The sequence below is a fragment of the Geotrypetes seraphini genome, chromosome 1 (genome assembly GCF_902459505.1).
Source record: "Geotrypetes seraphini chromosome 1, aGeoSer1.1, whole genome shotgun sequence".
Taxonomy (NCBI): domain Eukaryota; kingdom Metazoa; phylum Chordata; class Amphibia; order Gymnophiona; family Dermophiidae; genus Geotrypetes; species Geotrypetes seraphini.
In genome coordinates, this window is record NC_047084.1 from 274,654,108 (window position 1) to 274,679,268 (window position 25,161).

The following is a 25,161-nucleotide window of genomic DNA, read 5'->3' on the forward strand; positions in this document are numbered from 1 at the left end:
TTTTTTTAACCAAATTACTAATAGCTTTATACCACTGTGCGGCCTGGTGACCCAGAAAGTCCGCCTGAAAACATAAGAAATCCAAACTGGGGGCGTGGCTTGGACACGCATGAGGAAGGTCGGCTAACAGAAGAGCTCCGTAAAAAAAGTCCGTGAAAGAACAAAAAGTCGCAAAAAATTTGAAGATTTAAGAATTATCTTCATGATAAATAAAGAAAAAAACGCAATGGCGTCAGGAAAGCAAAACAAAAACGATTTTGCAGTCTCGGGTAGCAGCAAAAGAGCGAAGCCAGAACAAGAAACATAGAAATAGACGGCAGATAAGGGCCACGGCCCATCAAGTCTGCCCACTCCAATGACCCTCCCTATCTATCTTTGCGGATAGATCCCACATGTTTGTCCCATTTGGCCTTAAAATCTGGCACGCTTTTGGCCTCAATAACCTGAAGTGGAAGACTATTCCAGCGATCAACCACCCTTTCGGTGAAAAAGAACTTCCTAGTATCACCGTGCAGTTTCCCGCCCCTGATTTTCCACTGATGTCCCCTTGTTGCCGCGGGACCCTTGAAAAAGAAGATATCCTCTTCCACTTCGATGCGACCCGTGAGGTACTTGAGACGGGTTTAAAAACTGGAGATTCGGAAGTAATGAAAGAACTGAAAGAAATCAAAGAAATGCTTTCAATTCTCACTAAAAAAGTTACCGAATTAACTGATGATGTTTCAACATTAAATAAAAAGATGGATCTAATAGAGTTAAAATCTAATGATTTAGAAGAAAGAATGATAACAGTGGAAGAGGAAATACTCAACAACAAAATTGAAAAAAAGAAAATTGAAACACTTACTAAAGAGCTGGAGGATTACTCGAATCGTGAGAGAAGGAGCAATGTTCGTCTGATAGGTCTGCCGGAAGGAGCAGAAAAAGGAAATCCGGTGGCCTTTATCGAAAACTTACTACCAAAACTACTTCCTCTAAAAACCAAATATCCCATAGAGATAGAAAAAGCACATAGAGTGCCAACAAAAAGATCAGAAAAATATCAAGGTCCGAGGCCACTGATCTTTAAGCTGTTGAGACACCAACAGGTTATAGAAATATTTCAACTTGCAAAACAAAATAAGGGATTACAATATCAAGATGCCCGTATTCATTTTGTCCCGGATTTCGCAAAAAAACACTGAGATTAAAAGAAAGAAGCTATTGGATTTGAGACCACAACTACGAGAGATGGGTGCAAAGTTTGGTCTAGTATACCCAGCAAATATGAAAGTGGCCATTGCAAATAAAACCTTAACTTTTGATAATGCAGAAGAGCTACAAAAATTTATACAAAACCAGGAAATGCCTATGTCACCTTAATCTTTTCTTTAATATAAGTTGAATATTTTAATTGTCAAATTTTAGGATTATTATATGGTATAAGCAAATAATAATAATATTGTTTTTTCCATACTAACGATTTAGAACGTTTTTAACTCTGTTCAAAATTTCACTTCAACGATCCTTCTGCTACAGCTATAGAGTGGATAAACATTCTATATTGGAATGATTATGATAATTTAACACCTGAAATTTAAGGATCTCAGACAATAAGTAATATAGTAATATAAACAAGTAAGAATATAAAAGTTAATATGGGAATGCTATAAAATCTTTAAATTTAGTATCAGAAAATTGAAACGTACAATACTATTTGTTATTAACACTGAAAGGAAACGTAATAAAAAAGTTCTAAAGATTAAATGCGATTTGTTTTATGAACCGGAGCTTCCTTCCTTTAAACTTGAATGCAAGAATGTATGAGGGTATGTATATATGTATGAATATCTACTTCTTAAAATTAGTGGCAGGAAAAAAAAAAAAATACTACTAACTTTTTATGTTCATTGCAACTACAAATCCCAGACATCTCTGTGAAAGGAACTAGATGAAAGAAGATCTCACAAAATCGGAAGGATGACGAATAACAGGATTAGGTATTTTTCTTGGCTTGATATTAGAGGATTACATCGGAATACCATAAAATAAAATCTTCCAAAAAGATCAGACATTACAGAAGATAAATATGAAAGGAAAAGAAGTAAAGAACGAATAATAAACTAAAAATAGATCGACGTTGGAACCGGAACTCACTCGGACTATATAGATTTGTGAAAAGAAAAGGATAACATACTGGTTATAGAAATATCAAGAGGACATGAAGGAAAATAATAATTAATTGGAAGAATAACGAAGATGGAACTGATACTTCATTGACTTTCATAAACTTCAAAACAGAGAAAAATTTGACATTATAAACATAAAAATGTGATCAGGAAGTATGATATATGAATGAGGTATGCTTCTGCTTTTGAAGGAAGGGAGCTCTAGATTGAAGAGATTTATCGTATGCTTAGCTTCATATTTCTGAAACGTTCTCTGTATTTCAAAGATAAGTATTATAGAAACCAATAATTGATTGGATTTAAGCTAATGAAAGAAAAATTTCATTTTACTATATATAAGTCTAATATGAATATAAAGAGATATATTATTTCATATATTTATATATGATTTAAAATAACATGAAGAACAGAAATGGCATTTATAAAGGTGATTTATATGAAATATAATAAGGAACTCAAATTATATTTCAAATTATCTGAATCAATACATTTATAATAAAATATGGAAATATTGAAATGGGTAGATAATAATATAATTTAAAGAGTATATTTAAAATTGGATAAAATAACAACCTGTTTAAATGTTATAAGGAATGTTAATGAAAATATTAATTTTCTTTAATAATATTTGAAATATTTGTGACTTAATTTTTGATTCTTAAAAGGAACTGGACTTTTGTGGAGTGTTTTGATACCGATCTAATATGCGTGTTGCCAAGTATTCACAGCTAATATTGGGGGGGATGGGAGGGAAGAAAGGGAGGAGAGGGAGGGAAGGAATGGGAAGAATATATTATTACAATGTGTGGATATCTGATCGCAATAGTCATATGATTTTATGTCAAATTTTAACTATAAATGTAAATGGATATTAAAATTTTTACAATTAATGTCAATGGTTTAAACCATCCTATCAAAAGAAAGAAATTATTAGGATTTCTCCACAAGCAAAACGCAGATATTTATTTCATACAAGAGACACATCTTTCAGATACTGAATCTAGGAAGCTAACAGGGGGTTGGATATCAAAATGTTTTTATTCACCTGCTTTAGGGAAAAAGGCAGGAGTAGCGATCCTGATAAATAAGAAATGCAATGCTGATTTTAAGTTAATAAATTTTGATCCTTCAGGAAGGTGGGTACATATTAAAATGGTTCTGGGAAATACAACCCTAGATTTATTTAATCTTTATGCTCCTAATTCGAACCAAATGGAGTTTTTCAATCAAATTCAACAGATATTATTACCACTGGCTGCTTCTAATTTAGTAGTAGCTGGAGATTTCAATGCTGTAATGGATCCAATTTTGGACAAAAAAACCAAGTAAATTTATAAAATCTTTAGGATTAGATAATCTGGTACAATCTTGTAATTTAATAGATATATGGCGTATTCTTCATTTTAATGATCGGGAATATTCATTTTGTTCTCAGGTCCATAAGTCTTTCTCACGAATTGATTATATATTTGTCTCTAATAACATTGCGCAGCGTGTATTAAATGCAGTTATTGATCCCATTATAATTTCAGATCATGCTGGTGTGTGGATTAACCTTCAGAATTATGACATTGATCAATTTAACTCAATATGGAGATTTAATAATGCTTTACTAGCAGACTCGAATTTCATAGAAGATCTTAAATTAAAAACGCAAGAATTTTTTCAAATTAATGATTCAGATAACATTAATATTGAGATTCTATGGGACGCTTTTAAAGCAACAATGAGAGGAAATATTATTTCATATTCAGCTTTTATTAAAAAACAACTTAAAAACCAATTTGATGATATGGAAAAACAAATTAAAATTTTAGAAAATAAATTAATTGAGAAATGGGAAAACAATACACTACAAGAGTTGTTAAAAGTAAAGGTTAAATATAATGAGATTTCTTCTCAAATTGTGAGGAAAGATATATTTTATAAACAAGTGCAATTCTATGGCAACTCAAATAAAGCTGGAAAATTATTAGCAAATTTTATTAAAGCAAAGAAAAGAAAATCCAAGATTATTGTAATTAAAGACACACAAGGTAATACACACACCAACACTAAAGATATTTTAACACAATTTCTTGATTTTTATAAAGAATTATATTCTTCTAATTCTTATGAAAAGAAAGAACAAGATGGATTAACTTTCTTAAATTCATTTATTGGGACAAATGTTCCGGATCATATAAAAAGAAGTTTAGAAGAACCTATATCTTTAAAAGAAATAGAAACAGCATTGAAGTCTCTTAGAGTTGGATCCGCTCCAGGTGGAGATGGATATACTGTTGAATTTTATAATTCATTTCAAAATATTATTTTACCATATCTGTTAAAATTGTATCAATATCAAATGAATAATGGTAATATATCAGGTACTATGGCAGAATCGATAATTATTGTCTTACCAAAACCAAACAAGGCTCCTACTCTGGTTTCAAATTACAGGCCTATATCGTTATTAAATGTAGACAATAAACTAATTGCTAAAGTATTAGCAATAAGACTGGCAAAAGCTCTTCCTTTTATTATTGATGTACACCAAACAGGATTTATTGCTAAAAGACATTCATCAAATAATACTAGACTAGCATTTCACTCATTAAATTTAGCAAAAAATATTAATGATCCAGCTTTTCTAGTATCTTTAGATGCAGAAAAAGCTTTTGATAGAGTGGAATGGACTTTTATGTATCAAGCTTTAGAATGGTTTGGTATAGGCCCCGGTTTTGTTAAAATGATTCAGACATTGTACAGCTCTCCTACTGCAAGATTATATATTAATAATAATTTATCAGATAGATTTAACTTGTGTAGGGGAGTTAGACAAGGATGCCCTTTGTCTCCATTACTTTTTGATGTTGTTCTAGAACCTTTATTAATTGCAATAAATAAAACTAAGGATATAAAGGGAATCACGTTTTCCAACTGGGAATTTAAACTTTCAGCCTATGCTGATGATATTTTATTATATTTAATAAAACCGGAGACTACTATTCCATGTATACTTAATTTATTAGAGAAATTCGGTAAATTTTCAGGATATAAAATTAATTGGAATAAATCTGAAGTCCTCCCAATTAATGTTCATTGTACCAAAGGACTATTTGATTCATATTCATTTATCTGGAAAGATGATGGTTTAAAATACTTAGGAATTATGATCAAAAATACAATTGAAGACACAGTCAAAGAGAATGAAAAACTTTTATTAAGAAAAATAACAGAAATGTGTGAGCAATGGAATCCTTTACATCTTTCTTGGTGGGGAAGAATTCAAACAATTAAAATGATGATTTTGCCTGTGGTTTGCTACCAAATGAGTATGATACCAATATTTTTTCAGGGGTCATTTTATAAAAAATTAAATAATATTCTCACAAAATTTGTTTGGTTTGGGAAAAGACCCAGAATTGCTTTAGTATCTTTACAAAGACCAATTGTGGAGGGAGGAGTAAATTTTCCAAATTTTTATAGGTACCATCAAGCCTATATTTTAAGACAGGGAATGTATTGGATCCTCCCAGATCTCATGGAAAATGTACCAGATTGGTTGTATTTAGAATGGCGGCTCCTGTTTCCATTACATTTAGAACATTTAATTAGCATAACAATGCCTAGAAGATATAAAGACAACAGAATCATTTCAGATACATGGAAAACATTAAGATATATAAGTAACCTATCACCAGAACCAATAGCTAAATCACTTAATCAATCTATTTGGGTAAACTCCAGGATCAAAATTGGCGGATTTAAAATCGTCTGGAAACAATGGATAATTGCAGGTATACGGACATTGAAAGATGTCATTTCAGAAGGATCATTGCTTAGTTTTTCACAATTGCAAAATAAATTTGGACTAAATAAAACACAATATTTTAAATGGTTGCAATTGAAGCATGCCATTCAGGTAGGGTTCCCTGAATGGAAAGATCTTAATACTCAATATAGTCTGCAGGTTTTATGTTTCCAGGCGGATTTCTTGGGACACCAAGCCGCAAAATGGTATAAATTAATATATGGATTTCTAAATAAAAAAAAGAAAACTGGACTTAGGGATATTTGGAGTATTGAGATTGGACAGATAATTTCTGCATCTCAATGGCCAAGATTCTGTTCCTGGAGATTAAGATCTACAAAGTCAGCATCTATGAGTCAAACATGGATATTTTTATTACATAGAGTGTTATGGACCCCGACACGCCTGCAAAAAATAGATAGTACTAGATCCAATAGATGCTGGCATTGTAAAATAGAAGTAGGGACATTAGATCATTTACTTTTTTTTTGTCCCTGCATAAAGGCCTTTTGGAATTTAATTTGGCCCCAAATTAACAAATTACTAGAAAATCATGTAGGTCTTTCATATGACACAATACTATTTGGTACTGCAATGAGAACACAAAGTCCAATATCAGCTAATAATAATAAACTGCTTTTAATTTTGACAGGAGTCGCAATACAACAAATCACTCAAAATTGGAAGGACTACACCAAGTTAGATTATACATTCTGGTGGAACTCGGTTTGTCATATATACAAAATGGAGAAAGTAATAGCGTTACAACAAGGGAATATACATAAATTTAAGAAAATATGGGAACCATTGACTAAATATTCTAATGATCAGATATCTTAACACATTGATAATATTATTAAAGGGTTAGGGTGGGATATAAAGAATTCTTGTATATAAATATGGAAAAAAAAATAAATAAAAGGGGTGGGTTACATTATTTATGATATGATATAGTAAATATATTTATAATAATTATGAAATAATCAAATATAATATATGTGAAATATTTATTGTATGAATATAAAATTATAAATAAAAATTAAAAAAAAAAAAAAAAAAAAGAAATCCAAACTGGATTGAGTATTAAAATTTTTCCATTCAGGGAACCCCGCCTGAATGGCCTGCTTCAATTGCAACCATCGAAAATATTGTGATTTATGAAGCCCAAATTTATGTTGCAATTGTGTAAATTCCAGCAGTTTACCATTAGAAATGACATCATTTAAATTTCTAATTCCTGCAATTATCCAATGTTTCCAGACGATCTTAAAACCGCTGATTTGGATCTTGGAGTTTAGCCATATGGATTGATTGGTGGATTTATTAATAGGGAATTCTGTTAAATTACTAACAAATCTTAGTGTTTTCCAAGTATCTATTAAAATTCTATTTTCTTTATATAATCTGGGCATCTTGATACTGAGAACATGAGAAAGATGTAAAGGAAACATGAGACGCCATTCCAAATATAACCAATCACAAGTATATTCAATGAGCTCTGGGAGGACCCAATACACACCTTGACGTAAAATATAGGCCTGATGGTACCTATAAAAATTTGGAAAATTTACCCCACCCTCCTTAATTGGTTTTTGCAAAGATACTAAAGCAATTCTAGGAGTTTTACCAAGCCAAATAAATTTGGTAATTATTGAGTTCAATTTTTTATAGAAAGATCCATGAAAGAATACTGGTATCATACTCATTTGATAGCAAACCACAGGCAATATCATCATTTTAACAGTTTGGACTCTCCCCCACCAAGATAAATGTAATGGATTCCAATGTTCACATAGTTCTGTAACCTTTTTTAATAAAAAATTTTCATTTTCTTTTACTGTATCATCTACTGTATTTTTTATCCAAATTCCTAAATACTTCAATCCATCCTCTTTCCAAACAAAAGAAAATGAATCAAACATACTTTTTAAACAATGTACATTGAGTGGAAGAATTTCAGATTTATTCCCATTTATTTTGTAACCTGAAAATTTACCAAACATGTCAATCAATTCTAACAAACAAGGAATGGAGGAACTTGGATTTTTCAAATATAGTAAAATGTCATCTGCATAAACAGAAAAAGCACAGTTACTTACCGTAACAGGTGTTATCCAGGGACAGCAGGCAGATATTCTTAACGCATGGGTGACGTCACCGACGGAGCCCCGGTACGGACCTTTTTAACTAAAAAGTTCTAGTTGGCCGCACCGCGCATGCGCGAGTGCCTTCCCGCCCGACGGAGGAGAGCGTGGTCCCCAGTTAAGAGTGGGAGGGTCGTAAGAATATCTGCCTGCTGTCCCTGGATAACACCTGTTACGGTAAGTAACTGTGCTTTATCCCAGGACAAGCAGGCAGCATATTCTTAACGCATGGGTGACCTCCAAGCTAACAGAGAGGGAGGAGGGATGGTTGGCCATTAGGAAAATAAATTTTGTAACACAGATTGGCCGAAGTGTCCATCCCGTCTGGAGAAGGCATCCAGACAGTAGTGAGTAGTGAACGTGTGAACTGAGGACCAAGTGGCAGCCTTGCAGATTTCCTCTATGGGCGTGGAACGGAGAAAAGCCACAGAAGCAGCCATAGCTCTGACCCTGTGGGCCGTGACAGCACCTTCCAGTGAGAGACCGGCCCGAGCATAACAGAACGCAATACAGGCAGCAAGCCAGTTGGAAAGTGTCCGTTTAGAGACAGGACGACCTAGACGGTTAGGATCGAAGGTCAGAAAGAGCTGAGGGGACGAGCGGTGAGCCCTGGTACGGTCAAGGTAGTATGCAAGGGCACGCTTACAATCCAGCGTGTGCAACGCCTGTTCCCCAGGATGAGAATGGGGTTTAGGGAAAAAGACAGGTAACACAATGGACTGGTTGAGGTGAAAAGCCGAGAAGGAAGGAATTTAGGATGGGTACGCAGAACCACCTTGTCATGGTGAAAAACAGTGAATGGTGGATTGGCGACCAGTGCATGCATCTCACTAACCCTCCTGGCAGAGGTGATGGCAATGAGGAAAAGAACCTTCCAGGTTAGAAGCTTGAGCGAAGTTGTGGCAAGAGGCTCAAAAGGGGGTTTCATGAGGGCTGATAAAACCACATTCAGGTCCCAGACGACAGGAGGAGGCTTCAGAGGCGGTTTGACATTGAAAAGGCCTCTCATGAACCGGGAAACCAGTGGATGAGCCGTGAGAGGTTTTCTGAGGAGGAGAGAAGAGTCTGGAACAGAACTGGGGCAGCTGATGGTTGTGAGGTGCTGCAAAGAGGTCCACCTGCGGAGTGCCCCAGCGAGCAACGATGGAGTGGAGTGTGGAAGGGTCCAGAGTCCATTCGTGAGGTTGAAGGATGCGGCTGAGATTGTCGGCCAGGGAGTTCTGTTCGCCCTGGATATAGACAGCCTTGAGGAAGAGATTGCGGGCCGTGGCCCAAGTCCAGATGCTGAGAGCCTCCTGACAAAGGAGGCGAGATCCGGTGCCGCCTTGCTTGTTTATGTAGTACATGGCGACTTGATTGTCTGTGCACAGGAGAAGAACCTGAGGGCAGAGAAGGTGCTGGAAGGCCTTGAGAGCATAGAACATGGCTCTGAGTTCTAGGAAGTTGATGTGATGTTGACGCTCCTGCGGGGTCCAGAGTCCCTGGGTGCGTAGATCTCCTAGGTGAGCTCCCCACGCATAGGGGGAGGCATCCGTGGTTATGATCATGGAGTGAGGGGGTAGATGGAAAAGTGACCCTGGAAAGATTTGAGGAGTTCAACCACCATCGAAGAGATTGCTGAAGAGACGATGTCACAGAGATGGGATGGGAAAGAAGATCCATGGTCTGTGACCATTGGTTGGCAAGAGTCCATTGATGTGTCCTGAGGTGGAGTCGCGCTAGAGGAAGCACATGGACCGTCGAGGCCATGTGGCCCAGGAGGACCATCATCTGTCGGGCAGGAATGGAATGATGAAGGAGCACCTGACGACAGAGGTGGAGCAGGGTCCGTTGACGGTCGGAGGGGAGAAACGCCCTCATTAGTGTGGTGTCGAGAACTGCTCCAATGAACTGAAGTCGCTGTGTGGGAAGCAGATGCGACTTGGGGTAGTTGATCTCGAACCCCAGGAGATGGAGGAGAGAGATGGTGTGATGAGTGGCTTGTAGCACAAGTGGAGATGTAGGTGCTTTCACCAACCAATCGTCCAAGTAGGGGAATACCTGGAGGTTGTGAGACCTGAGGAAGGCCGCCACCACAATAAGGCACTTGGTGAACACCCTGGGCGATGAAGCGAGGCCAAAAGGTTGCACTTTGTACTGATAGTGACGGTGCTGTATCTGAAATCGTAGGTAGCGACGTGAAGTCGGATTGATTGGGATGTGAGTGTAGGCCTCTTTGAGGTCCAGGGAACATAGCCAGTCGTGCTGAGAGAGAAGAGGGTAAAGCGTGGCAAGGGAGAGCATTCTGAACTTCTCCTTGACTAGACACTTGTTGAGGTCCCTGAGATCGAGAATGGGACGGAGGTCTCCTGTCTTCTTGGGAACCAGGAAGTAGCGGGAGTAGAATCCCTGACCCCTTTGGTCCGGAGGCACCTCTTCGATGGCATTGAGAAGAAGGAGGGATTGGACCTCCCTCAGGAGGAGGGAGGTTTGGGAGGAGTGAGAAGCAGACTCTACGGGAGGATTGTCTGGTGGAAGAGTCTGGAAGTTGAGAGAGTAGCCGTGGCGAATGATGTTGAGGACCCACTGGTCCGATGTGATGACCTCCCAATGGCTGAGGAAGATGTGGAGACGGCCTCCGATTGGTTGAGGAAGAGGCAATGAAGGCGGGAGACTGGCTATGCCCTGGAGATAAGAGTCAAAAGGGCTGAGAGGGTTTGGAAGGTGGAAGAGGCTTGGCAGGTTGGTTGGACTGAGAACGAGCCTGGGTGTGGTGTTGTTGTTGACGGGGCCGCCTAGGTTGTTGTGAAGGCGGATTGAGCGGTCTGGCTGAGAACCTGCATTGATATGAGGACTGCGGCCTGTAAGGTCGAGCAGATGGAGCCTTTTTCTTGGGTTTAACCAGGGTGTCCCATCTGGTCTCATGGGCCGAGAGTTTCTGGGTGGTAGAATCCAGGGACTCCCCAAAAAGTTCATCCCCAAGACAGGGAGCGTTGGCTAAACAGTCTTGGTAGTTGATGTCCAAATCAGATACTCTCAGCCAAGCCAGGCGGCGCATGGCAACAGCAATGGCAGAGGCACGAGAGGTCAGCTCAAAAGAATCGTAGATAGAGCGTACCATAAATTTCCTCAGTTGAAGAAGACTGGAAATTTGTTGCTGGAAAAGTGGAATCTTTCTCTCTGGAAGATATTTTTGAAGGGCGGACAGCTGTTGGACCAGGTGTTTCATGTAAAATGAGAAGTGGAACGTGTAATTGTTCGCCCTGTTGGCCAGCATGGCATTCTGGTAGAGCCTTTTGCCAAACTTGTCCATAGTTTTGCCCTCTCTGCCAGGAGGGGTGGAGGCATAAACACTGGAGCCCTGAGTTTTCTTCAAGGTGGACTCAACAAGGAGAGACTCATGGGGCAATTGAGGTTTGTCAAACCCCGGGACGGGATAACCCGGTAAAGGTTATCTAGCTTACGGGGGGCCCCGGGGACTGTAAGAGGGTTCTCCCAGTTTTTATAAAAGGTTTCCCGTAGGATGTCATGCACGGGCAACTTGAGGAACTCCTTAGGTGGTTGTTCAAAATCCAGGGCTTCCAGAAAGGCTTGGGATTTTTTGGAGTCTGACTCTAGAGGGAGAGACAAAGCCGCTGACATCTCCCTGAGGAACTTGGAGAACGAGGATTGCTCAGGTTTGGAAGTGGTATCGGGTGCGCATGCCAAGAAACCGGGGTGGAAGGCTCGGTATGGTGGGTCTTAGATAGAGACTTGCCCGAGCGCACCGAAACGGTACCGGGGGAGGTAGACCGGTGTCGGTCCCGGTCTCGGGAAGAACGGTGCCCTGCCCGGTCCCGAGGCGGATCTGTAGTGGTATGTGAGTGAACTACAGGATGGGCACGGAGTTGTTCAGCTGAGAGAATCGGCATGGACGTATTGAGTGGCACCGATGGGGTAGATACCGGTTGTTCGGCGCGGGGCTCGGGCCGGTCTGGTACCGAAAGGAGCGGAGCCAGGATAGTGGGTAACAGGTGCTGGAGTTGATGCTGCAGCTGTTCCTGTAATTGTGTTTGGAGGATGGCCGTGATGCGGTCATCCAGGGGTGGCACCGGAACCGCTTTCTTCTGTTTCGGTTCCATAGGTGCCGCTCCACGCCCCGGCGATGAGGAGGCCGATGACGAGGCACTCACCGAGATCGGGGCGGAGCGTTTCCGGGGCCGGCGTGAAGCCGGTAAGGTCGGTGCCGCCACTGTGGCTGGCGGGCGCTCGAGGGAAGAGGAAGGCTTCTTAGCCGGCTTACCTGGCGCCAGCGGCGCCGATGTCGGATCGGGCATCGTCGAAGTGGTGGGTGTCGATTTTGGTGGTACCGCCGTCGACGTAGTGGATTCCATCGCAGACCCGGTGCCGAATAGGATGTTCTGCTGGATCTGGCGATTCTTAAGTGTTCGTTTTTTAAGAGTGGCACAGCGGGTGCAGGAGTCCGCCCGATGCTCAGGACCCAAACACTGTAAGCACCAATTGTGTGGGTCAGTGAGGGAGATCGGGCGTGCACACCGCTGGCACTTCTTAAAACCTGGCTGCGGGGGCATGAATGGAAATACGGCCTCCGCAAAATCAAACCCGGAGGCTTGTATAGTGGCAACAGGCCCCGCCGGGGCTGGTTCGAAAAAAGAATATAAAAGAAGTCAAAATTTTTTATTTTTTTTTGAAAGGAAAATAAAAAGGAACCCGAAGGTAAGAAAAGTAAAATAACAGGAAAATTCGCGAGCGGGAAAGCAAAAAAGGTAGTTTCAACGGCCATTGAAAAAACACGCGTCTTCTTCGCTCCGCGGAAATGAAGAAACTGGGGGCCACGCTCTCCTCCGTCGGGCGGGAAGGCACTCGCGCATGCGCGGTGCGGCCAACTAGAACTTTCTAGTTAAAAAGGTCCGTACCGGGTCTCCGTCGGTGACGTCACCCATGCGTTAAGAATATGCTGCCTGCTTGTCCTGGGATAACTTGTATTCCCAGTAATTACGTGGAATACCCTGTATCTCCTTTGTTTGTTGAATAGCTAACAATAGGGGTTCTAAAACTATATCAAAAAGCAAAGGAGATAATGGACAGCCCTGTCTAACTCCCCTATGCAATTGAAAACGATCTGATAAATTATTATTAATATATAATCTTGCCATAGGGGAGCTATACAAAGCCTGTATCATTTGAATAAATCCTGGACCAATGCCAAACCACTCCAATGCTTGATACATAAACTTCCATTCCACTCTATCAAATGCTTTTTCCGCATCTAGAGATATGGCAAAAGCCGGATCATTCATATTTTTAGTTAAGTTTAAGGTATGAAACGCCAATCTAGTGTTGCTAGAAGAATGCCTATTTGCAATGAATCCGATAACCAATTCCTAATCCACAACTGAACTTTGCCACCTATCCCATGACTCTCTAATTTTCTCAGGAGCCTCTCATGAGGAACTTTATCAAAAGCTTTCTGAAAATCTAGATACACTACATCAGTGTTCTTCAACCGACAGTCCACGGACTGGTGCCGGTCCACAGGGCTGGCACGTGCATCGGGCCTGAGACAGTGTTCTTCAGCCGCCAGTCCACAGTGTGATCAATGCGGCATTATCTTCAGGCTGGTTCCCTCTTCCTCAGTGCTGCAGTGCACAAAGCTGCAGGCAGCAGCTCCTATGTGCGTCCTGCGCCTGAACCAGCAGCCTTCTCTCCGACGTCGTAACATCAGAGGGAAGGCTTCCAGATGAGGCATGGGAAAATTGCCTGGCAAATTGCCTGGCACTGAAGTCAGGCTTGCCGGTTCGTAATTTCCCAGATCTCCCCTGAAGCCCTTTTTAAAAATAGGCGTAACATTGGCCACCCTTCAATCTTCAGGTACCACAGACCATTTTAGCAACAGGTTACAGATCACTAACAGCAGGGTCAGCAGGGTCAGCAATTTCATGTATGAGTTCTTTTAATACCCTGGGATATATACCATCTGGTCCAGGCAATTTATCACTTTATAAATTGTCAATTTGGCTTAGTACATCTTCCAGATTCACCGAGATTTCTTTCAGTTCCTCTGCATCATCACCCCTGAAAACCATTTCCGGTTCAGGTAGATCTCTTACATCTTCTTCCGTAAAGACCAAAGCAAAGAATTCATTCAGTCTCTCCGACATGGCTTTATCCTCCCTAAGCACCCCTTTTGCAACTTGATCATCCAACAGTTCCACAGATTCTCTCACAGGTTTTCTGCTTCTGATGTACCTAAAAGCACAGTTACTTACCATAACAGGTGTTATCCAGGGACAGCAGGTAGCTATTCTCACATGTGGATGACACGATGTTAGAGCCCCTGCGTGTTGTGGACCCCTTGCTCTGGGGATCCGCTCTGTTTCCCTCTCTTTCCCTATGCATCAGGATATTCAGGATATTGTGCTCACTCAATGGCAGGTGCCTGAGGCCCCCTTTCGCTTCTTGTGTTCCATGGCCCGCCTGTACCCCATCCCTGAGGGGGATAGGGACACCTTGAAGTCGCCGATAGTAGATGTGGTGTTCTTGGCCATCACAAAGCGGTATACTGTTCCTGTAGAGGGCGGCTCTGCTTTGAGGGATTCTGAGGAGCGTAAATTGGAGTCCCTCCTTAAGCAAAGCTTTGATGTTTCTGCCCTGGCAGTCCAGGCGGCAATGTGTGGCGGACTGGTTGCTCGGGCTATTTATCGGTGTTTAAAACCATGGTAAGGAATCTAATTTAACAGGCTCTATACCCATGTTAAATTCCACCACTAGTTTTTGCATGATCAAGTCCTCTTTTGGACCTATACTGACGCTCCAAGATAACAGCGATGCCAAATGTGATTAATATGAATTTCCATTCTCATGCAAGTTTGCGCAGTGGAGTCCAGAGGAAGATAAGAACAAAATTGCTAAAAATTAAGAAACTTGAGATCACTCACACGAGGTGCAGAAGTAATGGAGATGAAAAATACCAATTTCCAAGTAAGATAGTTAAGATGAGTACAAAACATTAGCTCAAATGGAGGTTTCATTACACTGATGAGAACATTAATATTCCAAATCACCAGAGGTGGTTGGAGAAGTGGGTTGATATTGAATAATTCTTTCTTAAACCGGGAAATAAGAGGATGCGCAGTCAAGATCCGATGAAGATGATCGCCAATGTTGTGATCGGGAGTGATATCTATTCTCTGGATACAGACCGATGCTCTGAAGATGAACGGCAACGAAGACTTGAAGAATAGAAGCTGAAATGGAATCAATGTCTTTGGTACCCCTCCGATGAATACTCTGTCCAGTGCATAAAGTCATCAACACTAGAATCTATGTCCCACATCAATATCTAGGACCAAGCAGGTATCAATGGTGACATAGGGATATCCTGCACTGATACCCGAGAATGAGCTGGTAGCAATGGTGCTGTAAGATGTCAAGGGATAGAAGACCTTAACGAGGATGTACGCCAAAGAGGAGACATAATATGCATAGAAGGAGACATCGGTAGTGATGTGGAGTTAATACTCAATAATGTATCCCGAAAAGGCAATACCACATACAGGTTCGATAATCATTGATTCTATGATGTAAGAAGAACCTGGAGAAAGTATCATCGTTGAATATGCTACACTTAGCATGGATCAGTACCGATGTAGATCGATGTATAAAGAAGAGGCGCTGTACTTCAACCAACCTGCACTGATGTTGATCAATGAAGAGGAGACACCATGACCATGTAATATCAAGTGGTATCAAAGGCACCACAGGTGTCAAAGCGTGAGTGCCTGAACCAAGCATTTCTATTAGCCAAAGTTGGGAGGTGCAGGTAGGCAAAACCTTCAGTCATCTACATGATTCTAAATGTAACTTTTGAGAAGCCAGTTGTATCTTTCTTCTATTACTAGATAAAATGATTGCCCCTCTTAGAACAGCCTTTGCTGTTCTCCAGAATAGGAGAGGATTATCATCATGCTGTCTATTGTGGTCACAAAAATCTGCTCACTGCTGTTCCAAGAAAGCCTGAAAGCCTTTCGATCAAGACTACTTTTATGAGAATGGAAGGGACCTGCCAAAAAGGTATTCTTCATAAGCTCCAGATTTGGACCAGCTATGGGGGAGGGGTGTTTGGGGGGAGGGGTGTCTGGGATGAGGAGGGACCTGCTGTTTACTGTGAACCACAGAAAATAGTTGAATGTAGCAACAGCATGGGTTTGGGGATCCTTGCCTAATTGCATGTGTTGGAAAAAGGGCAGTGATAAAACCTAGAGCTCACTGCCCTGTGGTCTACGAGAAAGAAGAGGCAGTAGTGCATCCTGTGTGCTCTGCTTCAAGGACATGCAAGGGAAAACTTCTAGAGAGATGGAAGGACAAAGGCTAGTGATCTAAAATATCAATTTTGTATGTGATTAAATTATTACGCAGTAAAACAACACTGCTAGCATGAGACAAGGACCAGCTTAAAATGGCTCTTGGAACAACTTCTGGAATTTTCATGTTGATGCATGCTTTCACTTCCCCATGATGGGGTAGACCAGGGAGCAGGCACAATGTTTTCACAACAGGCTTTACTCCACACCCAGGCTTTATATAGAGACCTCTACAAAAATCTATTTTAAGAGCTTTGCACTTAGTAGTAGTATCCACTGTAGAATTAAAGAAATAACAAAAGTCTTAAAAGAAGAATTAATATTTATCATGAGACAAAATCTTAACATGGTCAGATACTTTTAGGAAAAGGCAGACATCTTGTCTCTACACATTTCATATACAGAGGCCAGTCAATTCAGTGTGTCATCCTGTAAAATTACCTATTTGGAGACCAATCGTTCCCTCTGGATGGAACCATTTTGTTTACTTACGTTTCAATTTCTCTTGATCTTCCTTCTCTTGTTGTGCAAGCCGAGCTGCAACTTCATCAGGAGACCGTTCCTTTATGGCATGCAAGGACTCCTGGTCATGCTTCTGATAGGGTTCTGCTTCCATCGAAAGAAAGAAATGGTACAGAACTTAAGATATGCAATAGAAAGATTACAAGGCAAAAAGCAGTTCATTCTCCCAACTCACTCCTAAGCAATCCTGACCTGGACCCATAACACAATCCATTCAAAATCCTCTGCCTTCTACGGGTTACAAACAGCAGACAAAAAAAGGAAGGTAGGTAAGCACAACACTAGAACTCTAAGCTCTTTTATAGAAAGATGCAATGCTGACTTTCAAATATAAAACAAGAAAAAATCAAAACTGTTGCTTTTTTTAAACCCACAATGCATTAATATCCACCAGTGATGATATAATGCAAAATCTGTATATGGAGAGTTTACAAAATGAAGTATGAAAATCAAAACAAATTTTCTCTGTCTTCATTTTCCTTTGTTTGAACAAATGGTCAGTGGATGAAAGGCACATATAGTTAGCAGAGATCGCATACTTTAGATTTCCTATATATACTAGACCAGTGACCAAAAGAGCCATTGCACTAGTAAGCAGACAGATGCATCTCTGAGGACATCATTAGTAGAGATTGAAACGGTGACAAAATTCATCACCACTCCTGTCCCCATGGATAACCGCGGGAAACAATCCTGTGTCACTCTTTAGTGTCTATCTCAATCTCAGTCCTTCTACACTAGCATTCTTCAATGCAAGGCTTGAGGGTCAGTGGTTGTGCCTATTCATATTCCGATTCTTCCCTCTCCTTAAAGAATGACATGGAGATGGTTTCCCGCAGTTACTATTATCTATTGAAGCAACTATAATCAGAAGAGGAAATTTTTTTTTAAGATATAAGAAGCATTCTTAAAAAGAGAAATTAGACCTTATCTGCTAATTTTCTTTCCTTTATGCCCTCCAGACCAGTCAAGATGCTTAGGGTTTGCACATCTATCAGCAGGTAGAGACCAAGGGCTAGATTCACTAAAGCTCACCTTGTTGGGTGATCCGTGGACAATCCATGGCCGAGTCTTGCCGAGCAACCGATTCACTATGCGTCCTCATGCAAATTAATTTGATCGGAGGCACACCCCACAGTGATCCCACGGATTGCTGCAGAGTGATCCAGACACATGCGCAGGCCGCACAAGCGAGGTCAAAACAAAGGGGAAGGGGGTGCGGCTGCAGTTTTGAGTGGATAGAACACGCTTTAGCCAGGACACACTGCAGCCAGATGGAACAAAACACAGTTCAGTCAGGACAGAACACCCTGCAGATGGAAGAGATTACGCTTTTAACCCACAGGTTAAAACCACGGGCTCGCATTGCAGGGAAGGACGGCAGAGAGCAAGAGTGTCAGCAGGGACAGCGGCAGAGAGCAAGAGAGTCAGCAGAGCTTGCCTTCTTGTGCTTTTTGCACAAGGGAGATGTGTTTAAAATGTTTTATTTTTGTTTTGATACTGGAATTTCACGGCTGTAGGGCTGGGATTTCAGGGCGGCAGACAGCAGGACAGTCGGCAAGAATGTGAGCGACTGGTCCTCAGCAGTCGCTTCTTTTTGGATCAGCCATCCCAATTGGTGTTCCTTCTGTTTAGTGAATCGCTGCCTTCCTACTTTGCATGCCATTTCCCCTCATTTGCATGTGCGGATCAGAGGATGATCAGCCAGGAGGTTAATGGATCGGGTCGGAGACTGCTTGCAAAGCTTAGTGAATCTAGCCCCAAGAGCACAGACTCTGAGAATTGTATAAGAACACTGTGCAGTTGCCAGTCACCGGCCGACCAATGTTTTTTCTAACAAGGCATATGAAAGTAGGACCAAACCTGTCCTTTTACCACTTTTTGTCTCTTTACACTGTTCCTCTGCATCATTTCTGTATAACAAAATATTTATTTTAATTTTGACTTTGTTTTTAGAACAACCACATACGGTTACTGTAACTCCACGTGTAATGGTCTGCCATTCACTCAGTTCATAAGAACATAAAAACTTAATAGCCACACTAGGCCAGACCAATGGTATTTTCCTTCTATTCATTTTAAAAGTACAGCATTACTATGTAACTTCATCATGTGTCCCCTAATCTTTGTACTTTTTGAAAAAATTAAAAACAAAAAAAAGCATTCACTAACACCTGTACTATACCACTCAAGATGTTGTAGACCTCTATCATATCCCCTCTCAGCTGTTTCTTTTCCATTCTGAAGGGCCCTAACCTCTTTAACCTCTTCTCATATGTAAGGCGTTCCATCCTCTTCATCATTTTGAGTGCCCTTCTTTGAATGTTTTCTAATTCTGCTACATCTTTGAGATACAGCGGCCAGAACTGCGTGCAGTACTCAAGATGAAGATTATTATAATGCCACTATCACTTCACAGTGCAATCTCATCTTATCTAAAAAAAAATTCCTAGCACCCCATTTGCTTTTTTGGCTGCCACTGCCATACTCTAAACAGAAAATTTCAATGTATTGTCTATGAACTAGAGAATGACACAGTGACAAAATTCATTACCGTTCCTGTCCCAGCGGATAACCGCAAGAAACCATCTCCATATCATTCTTTAAGGAGAGAAGGAAGATTCAGTATGAATGGACACAGCCACTGCTCAAGCCTTGCATCGAAGAATGCTGATGTAGAAGGACTGAGGTTGAGATAGACACTAAAGAATGACATTGTGCATCTGGATGTTAAAAAGCATTTGACAAAGTACCTCATGAAAAGACTTCTGAGGAAATTAGAAGATCATAGGATAGAAGGTAATGTCCAATTATGGATTAAGAACTTAAAAGATAGAAAACAGAGTAGGCTTAAATGGTCAATATTCTCAACAGGAAAAGTTAAATAGTGGGTTCCCCAGGGGTGTGCAGGAACCGCCGTTTCTTAACACATTTATCAAACTAGAGATGGGAGTAACTAGTGAGATAATTAAATTTGCTGATGACACAAATTTATTCAAAGTTGTTAAATTGCAAGAGGATCTTGTGAGACAGGGAATCAAAATGGCAGAAGACATTTAATATGAGCAAGTGCAAAGTGATGCATATGGGAAAGAGGAACCTGAACTATAGCTACGTGATGCAGGGCTCCATGTTAGGAGTTACTGCCCAGGAAAAGGCTCTAGGTGTCATTGTTGAGGATACACTGAACCCCTCAGCTCAGTGTGTGGCAGTGGCTAAGATAGCAAATAGAATGTTAGGAATTATCAGGAAAGGAATGGAAAATAAAAGATGAGAATGTTAAAATGCCTTTATAGTGATCCATGGTGTGGCCACAGCTTGAATACTGTAGGCAATTCTGGTTGCTGCATCTCAAAATAGATATACACTCCTCCCTGCGTATTCTCAGGAGATTCACAAATTCAGTTTTTCGTGAGTCTCTCAAACACCCTGCCTCCCGGACCTCTCCACACCTTACTTTTAAAGCCTAGTGGTGAAGTGGGACAGAAGTGATCTTTCTACCCTCCTGAAAGTGCAGAGCCTCAAACAAAAATGGCTGCCATGAGTTCCCGTGGTCTTGCGAGACTACAGCGGGAACTCATGGCAGCCATTTTTTTCATGGCTCTGTACAGGGCAGGAGTGTAGGAAGATTGCTCCTGCCCAACTTCACCGCTAGACCACCAGGCTTTAAAAGTAAGGCGTGGAGACGTCTGGAAAGTGGAAGGGAGGCGGAGAAGGTTCAGAGTAGAGAATGACATGGGGACAATTTTTTTCCCCGTTCCCGCAAGTTTTGTTGCTGTCTCTTTCCAATTTCTGTAAGCTTTGTCTTAACCATACAAGCCTCGAACACTTATGATTTTAAAGTGTTTGAGGCTTGAGTGGATGAGGACAGAGCTTGCAGGAATGGGGCAGGGGCAGGAAAAGAACCCTTGGGGACGGGACGGGAGAATGAGTTCACGCAGGGATGGGGAAGATTTTGTCCCCGTGTTGTTCTCTAGTTCAGAGTCAGCCCTAAAATTATTTGTTAAATTTTCTTATTCACAAGGGGGCTGTGCCCCTAACGCCTGCAAATATGGAGGGGTGGGGGGTAATAGTGGAATTAGAAAAGGTACAGAGAAGGGTGATGAAAATGATCAAAGGGATGGGAAGATTTCCCTATGAAAAAAGGCTAAAGCGGCTAGAGCTATTCAGCCTGGAGAAGAAACAGCTCAGGGGAGATAATACAGAGGTTTATAAAATACTAAGAGGATTGGAACAGCCAACAGGTAGATGTCAATCAATGTTTATGCTTTCCAAAAATACTAGGACTAGGGGGCATGCAATGAAGCTACTTAGTAGTAGATTTAAAATAAACTAGAGAAAATATTTCTTTCCTCAATGTGTAATTAAACTCTGGAATTCACTGCTGGAGAATGTGGTGTAAGCTATTAGGTTAACAGTGTTTAAAAAAAATTTGGATAATTTCCTAAAACACGCTGAAGGCAGAGAGGAGGTAAGAAGACTTCAGGAGAGAGGCAGGAGACAAAAGGCAGGGAATAGAAGCGATCCACAGCAGGGGCAGCGGCGAGAGTTAGCTCCGCCCACCCCCACGCGTCAGCGAGGTCAGAGCCCGAACTCCCCCTTGAAAGGGGGCGGAGCCAACGGCGCGCAGCCGTTCGGCGCGCGGCGAAGGCAAGCGCCTTTGCGAAGGGCCTTTGAGAAGGGACAAGGCAACGGAGTAAGACAGAAGGGTAAAGAAGCGACAAGTACAGAAGGAAAGCACAGAAGGTAAGAAAGAGACAGACACAAAGGGCCAAGCCGTTCACACAAGTATAACAAGCAGGCAGAGGGAGAGAGTGAGAGAGAGGACACCAGCAGCAGGTAGAGAGAGAGAGACACCAGAGACAGTTAGTGAAAGAAAGAGAGGGCACCAGCACAAAGAGAGAGTCAGAGAGGACACCAACAGCAGATAGGGAGAGAGAAAGGACACAAAGCGGACACAAGTAATCTCAACTGATATCTTAAAGAAGGAATAACAATGGAAGCAGAAGGAAGCCAGAAGATGAGCTTTCCAGTGTTCTGCACAGACTGTCATATGTATGACTATCTCCCCTCGGGGAGACAGTCATATATATGCAGTCGGTGTCAGGAACAGAAAAGCTTGAAGAAGGAGGTCAAGCGACTAGAGGACAAGATTCAGGAGCTAGAAGGATTTCACACCACGGAGAGACACATTGAGGAGGAAGTCAGGGAACTCAAGAGATTCATTGAAGAGGCATACAGGACGAAGGTGGAAGAGAACGAACTTCAGATGAAAGAAGAAGCTACACGGATACCAACATGCAAGGGAGAGCAAGAAGAAGATTACCTCAAGGATGACACCCACAGAGAACTACCGCAAGAGGGGGAGATTTTGGCTAGTCGAGGCCCAAAAGAAGAAAGAGTGAAGTACATTGAGGACATTGACCTGAGACCGAAGCGAAAATTGAAGAGAGGAAAGTCAGCGATCCTAGTGGGAGACTCGATCCTTAGGCATGTGGACAGCCACATAGCAGGAGGGAGAGAGGACCGACTGGTGACCTGCCTTCCGGGAGCAAGAACCAAGGACATCGTGGACAAAATTGGAATGATCCTGGAAGGGGCGGAGACAGAAGAGACCGCTGTAGTGATCCACATCGGGACGAACGATGTCAGCAGGAGAGACTACAAAAGAAGCACGCTGTTAGAACAATTCAAGAGTCTGGGAAGGAAGCTGAAGATGAGGGCCCAGAAGATAGTGTTCTCAGAGATCCTACCAGTACCGAGGGCAGATGTGAAAAGGCAGGAGGAACTACAATCAATAAATACGTGGATGAGGAGATGGTGTGAGGAAGAAGGGTTCCACTTCGTGAGGAACTGGACGGCGTTCTGGGGCAAGAGCAAGCTCTACAGGAAAGATGGACTGGACCTGAGCGCAGCAGGAACTAGACTCCTAGCAAACAACGTCAAGAGAGGAATAGAACAGGCTTTAAACTAAGAAAAAGGGGAAAGCCAACAGTTGACAAAGGGTCGACGATTCGGAAGACGGTATCCTGTGAAGATACCTAGGGGAAAAATGGCTGGGAAGGAACAAGGGACAAACTGCAGGAGTCGACTAACCCAGAAGAAGTGGTTACAATGTCTGCAGAAAAAGAGAAGAAAATATGGACCCAAGCACAGGGAAAAGAAAGGAGGACAGCAAAATACCAGGATCTAAAGTGCATATATGCTAATGCAAGGAGCCTAAGAAACAAAATGGGGGAACTAGAAGCCTTGGCCAACGCAGAAGACTTCGACATCATTGGAATCTCTGAAACATGGTGGAATGAGGAAAGCAAATGGGATACAGCACTACCGGGATACAAGCTCTATCGCCAGGACAGAACAGGACAAAAAGGAGGTGGAATAGCCCTATACATAAAAGAAGGCATACAATCCACACAAATGGACACAGCAGAGACGGCCAACAAACCGGAATCTCTATGGGTTAAAATACCGGGAAGGAAAGGGCCTGAAATAAAGATGGGCCTATTTTATCGCCCACCAGGGCAAACCAGAGATATCAATGAGGAAATGGAAGCCGAGATGAAGCGTGAATGCAAAAGCGGCAAAACGGTTATTATGGGAGACTTCAACTACCCTGGGATAGACTGGAGGCTTGGAAGCTCGAAATGTGCTAGGGAGACAAAATTCCTGGAAGCTACACAGGATTGTTTCATGGAACAGCTTGTTAGAGAACCGACGAGAGGAAATGCCACTCTGGATCTAATCCTAAATGGGTTAATATGATCAAGTTCAAGGTTGAGGTAGGAGTGTCAAAGGCAAGAGATCCATTGCGACAACTTTTAACTTCAGGAAAGGAAACTACGAAGCAATGAGGGAATTGGTAAGGAAGAAACTTAGGAACACTTCCAAAACATGGCTAACGGTAAATCATGCCTGGTCCTTCTTCAGGGACATGGTGAGCGAGGCGCAAAATCTGTATATCCCCAGATTCAGGAAGGGGTGTAAAAAGAATCGAACAAAAGACCCGGCGTGGATAACCAAAACAGTGAAGGAAGCGATAGGCAATAAGAAAAAATCATTCAAGAAATGGAAAAAGGACAAAACTGAGGGGAACTGGAAAGAGCACAAGAAACATCAAAAAGAATGTCACCGTGAGGTTCGGAAAGCCAAAAGAGAGTATGAAGAGAGGCTAGCCAGGGAAGCAAGAAATTTCAAACCATTCTTCAGATATGTTAAAGGGAAGCAGCCGGCTAGAGAGGAAGTGGGACCGCTGGACGACGGAGACAGGAAGGGAGTGGTGAAGGAGGAGAAGGTAGTGGCAGAAAGGCTTAACATGTTCTTCTCGTCTGTATTTACAAACGAAAACACGTCCAACATATCGGAACCTGAGCAATTCTTCAACGGAAGTCAGGCAGAAAAATTAACATCCATAGAAGTGAGCCTTGAGGACGTTCGTAGGCAGATAGAAAAACTAAAAACTGACAAATCCCCGGGTCCGGATGGCATACATCCAAGGGTTCTGAAGGAATTAAAGGAGGAGATAGCGGAACTACTGCAGCAAATTTGCAACTTATCCCTGAAAACAGGCGAGATCCCGGAAGATTGGAAGATAGCCAACGTTACGCCCATCTTTAAAAAGGGATCAAGAGGTGACCCGGGAAACTACAGGCCGGTGAGCTTGACTTCGGTTCCGGGGAAAATGGCAGAAGCACTGATAAAAGAAAACATCGATCAACATTTTGAAAAACATGAACTTCTGATAACCAGCCAGCATGGTTTCTGCAAGGGAAGATCGTGCCTAACGAACTTATTGCACTTCTTCGAAGGGATCAACAAACGGATGGACAAAGGAGACCCCATAGACATCATATATCTAGATTTCCAAAAAGCCTTTGACAAGGTGCCCCATGAACGTCTACTCCGGAAACTGAAGAACCATGGGGTGGAAGGAGACGTACATAGATGGATCAGAAACTGGTTGGAGGGTAGAAAACAAAGGGTAGGAGTGAAGGGTCACTACTCCGACTGGAGGAGGGTCACGAGTGGTGTCCCGCAGGGCTCGGTGCTCGGGCCGCTGCTATTTAATATCTTCATAAATGATCTAGAAACAGGTACGAAGTGCGAGATAATAAAATTTGCGGACGACACCAAACTATTTAATGGAGCTCGGACTACAGAGGACTGCGAAAAGTTGCAAAGGGACTTGA

General features: G+C 41.8%; 1 protein-coding gene across 3 annotated transcripts in view; it reads right to left on the minus strand.

The window, feature by feature from the left end:
• Positions 1-25,161, minus strand: part of IMMT (inner membrane mitochondrial protein) — a 304,792-nt gene that overhangs the window by 156,255 nt on the left and 123,376 nt on the right. For all 3 annotated transcript variants that reach the window (XM_033951925.1, XM_033951916.1, XM_033951934.1), the window contains one exon: positions 16,943-17,056. In XM_033951925.1, coding sequence (XP_033807816.1) covers positions 16,943-17,056 — 114 coding nt within the window. The remainder of the gene's footprint in view (positions 1-16,942; positions 17,057-25,161) is intronic.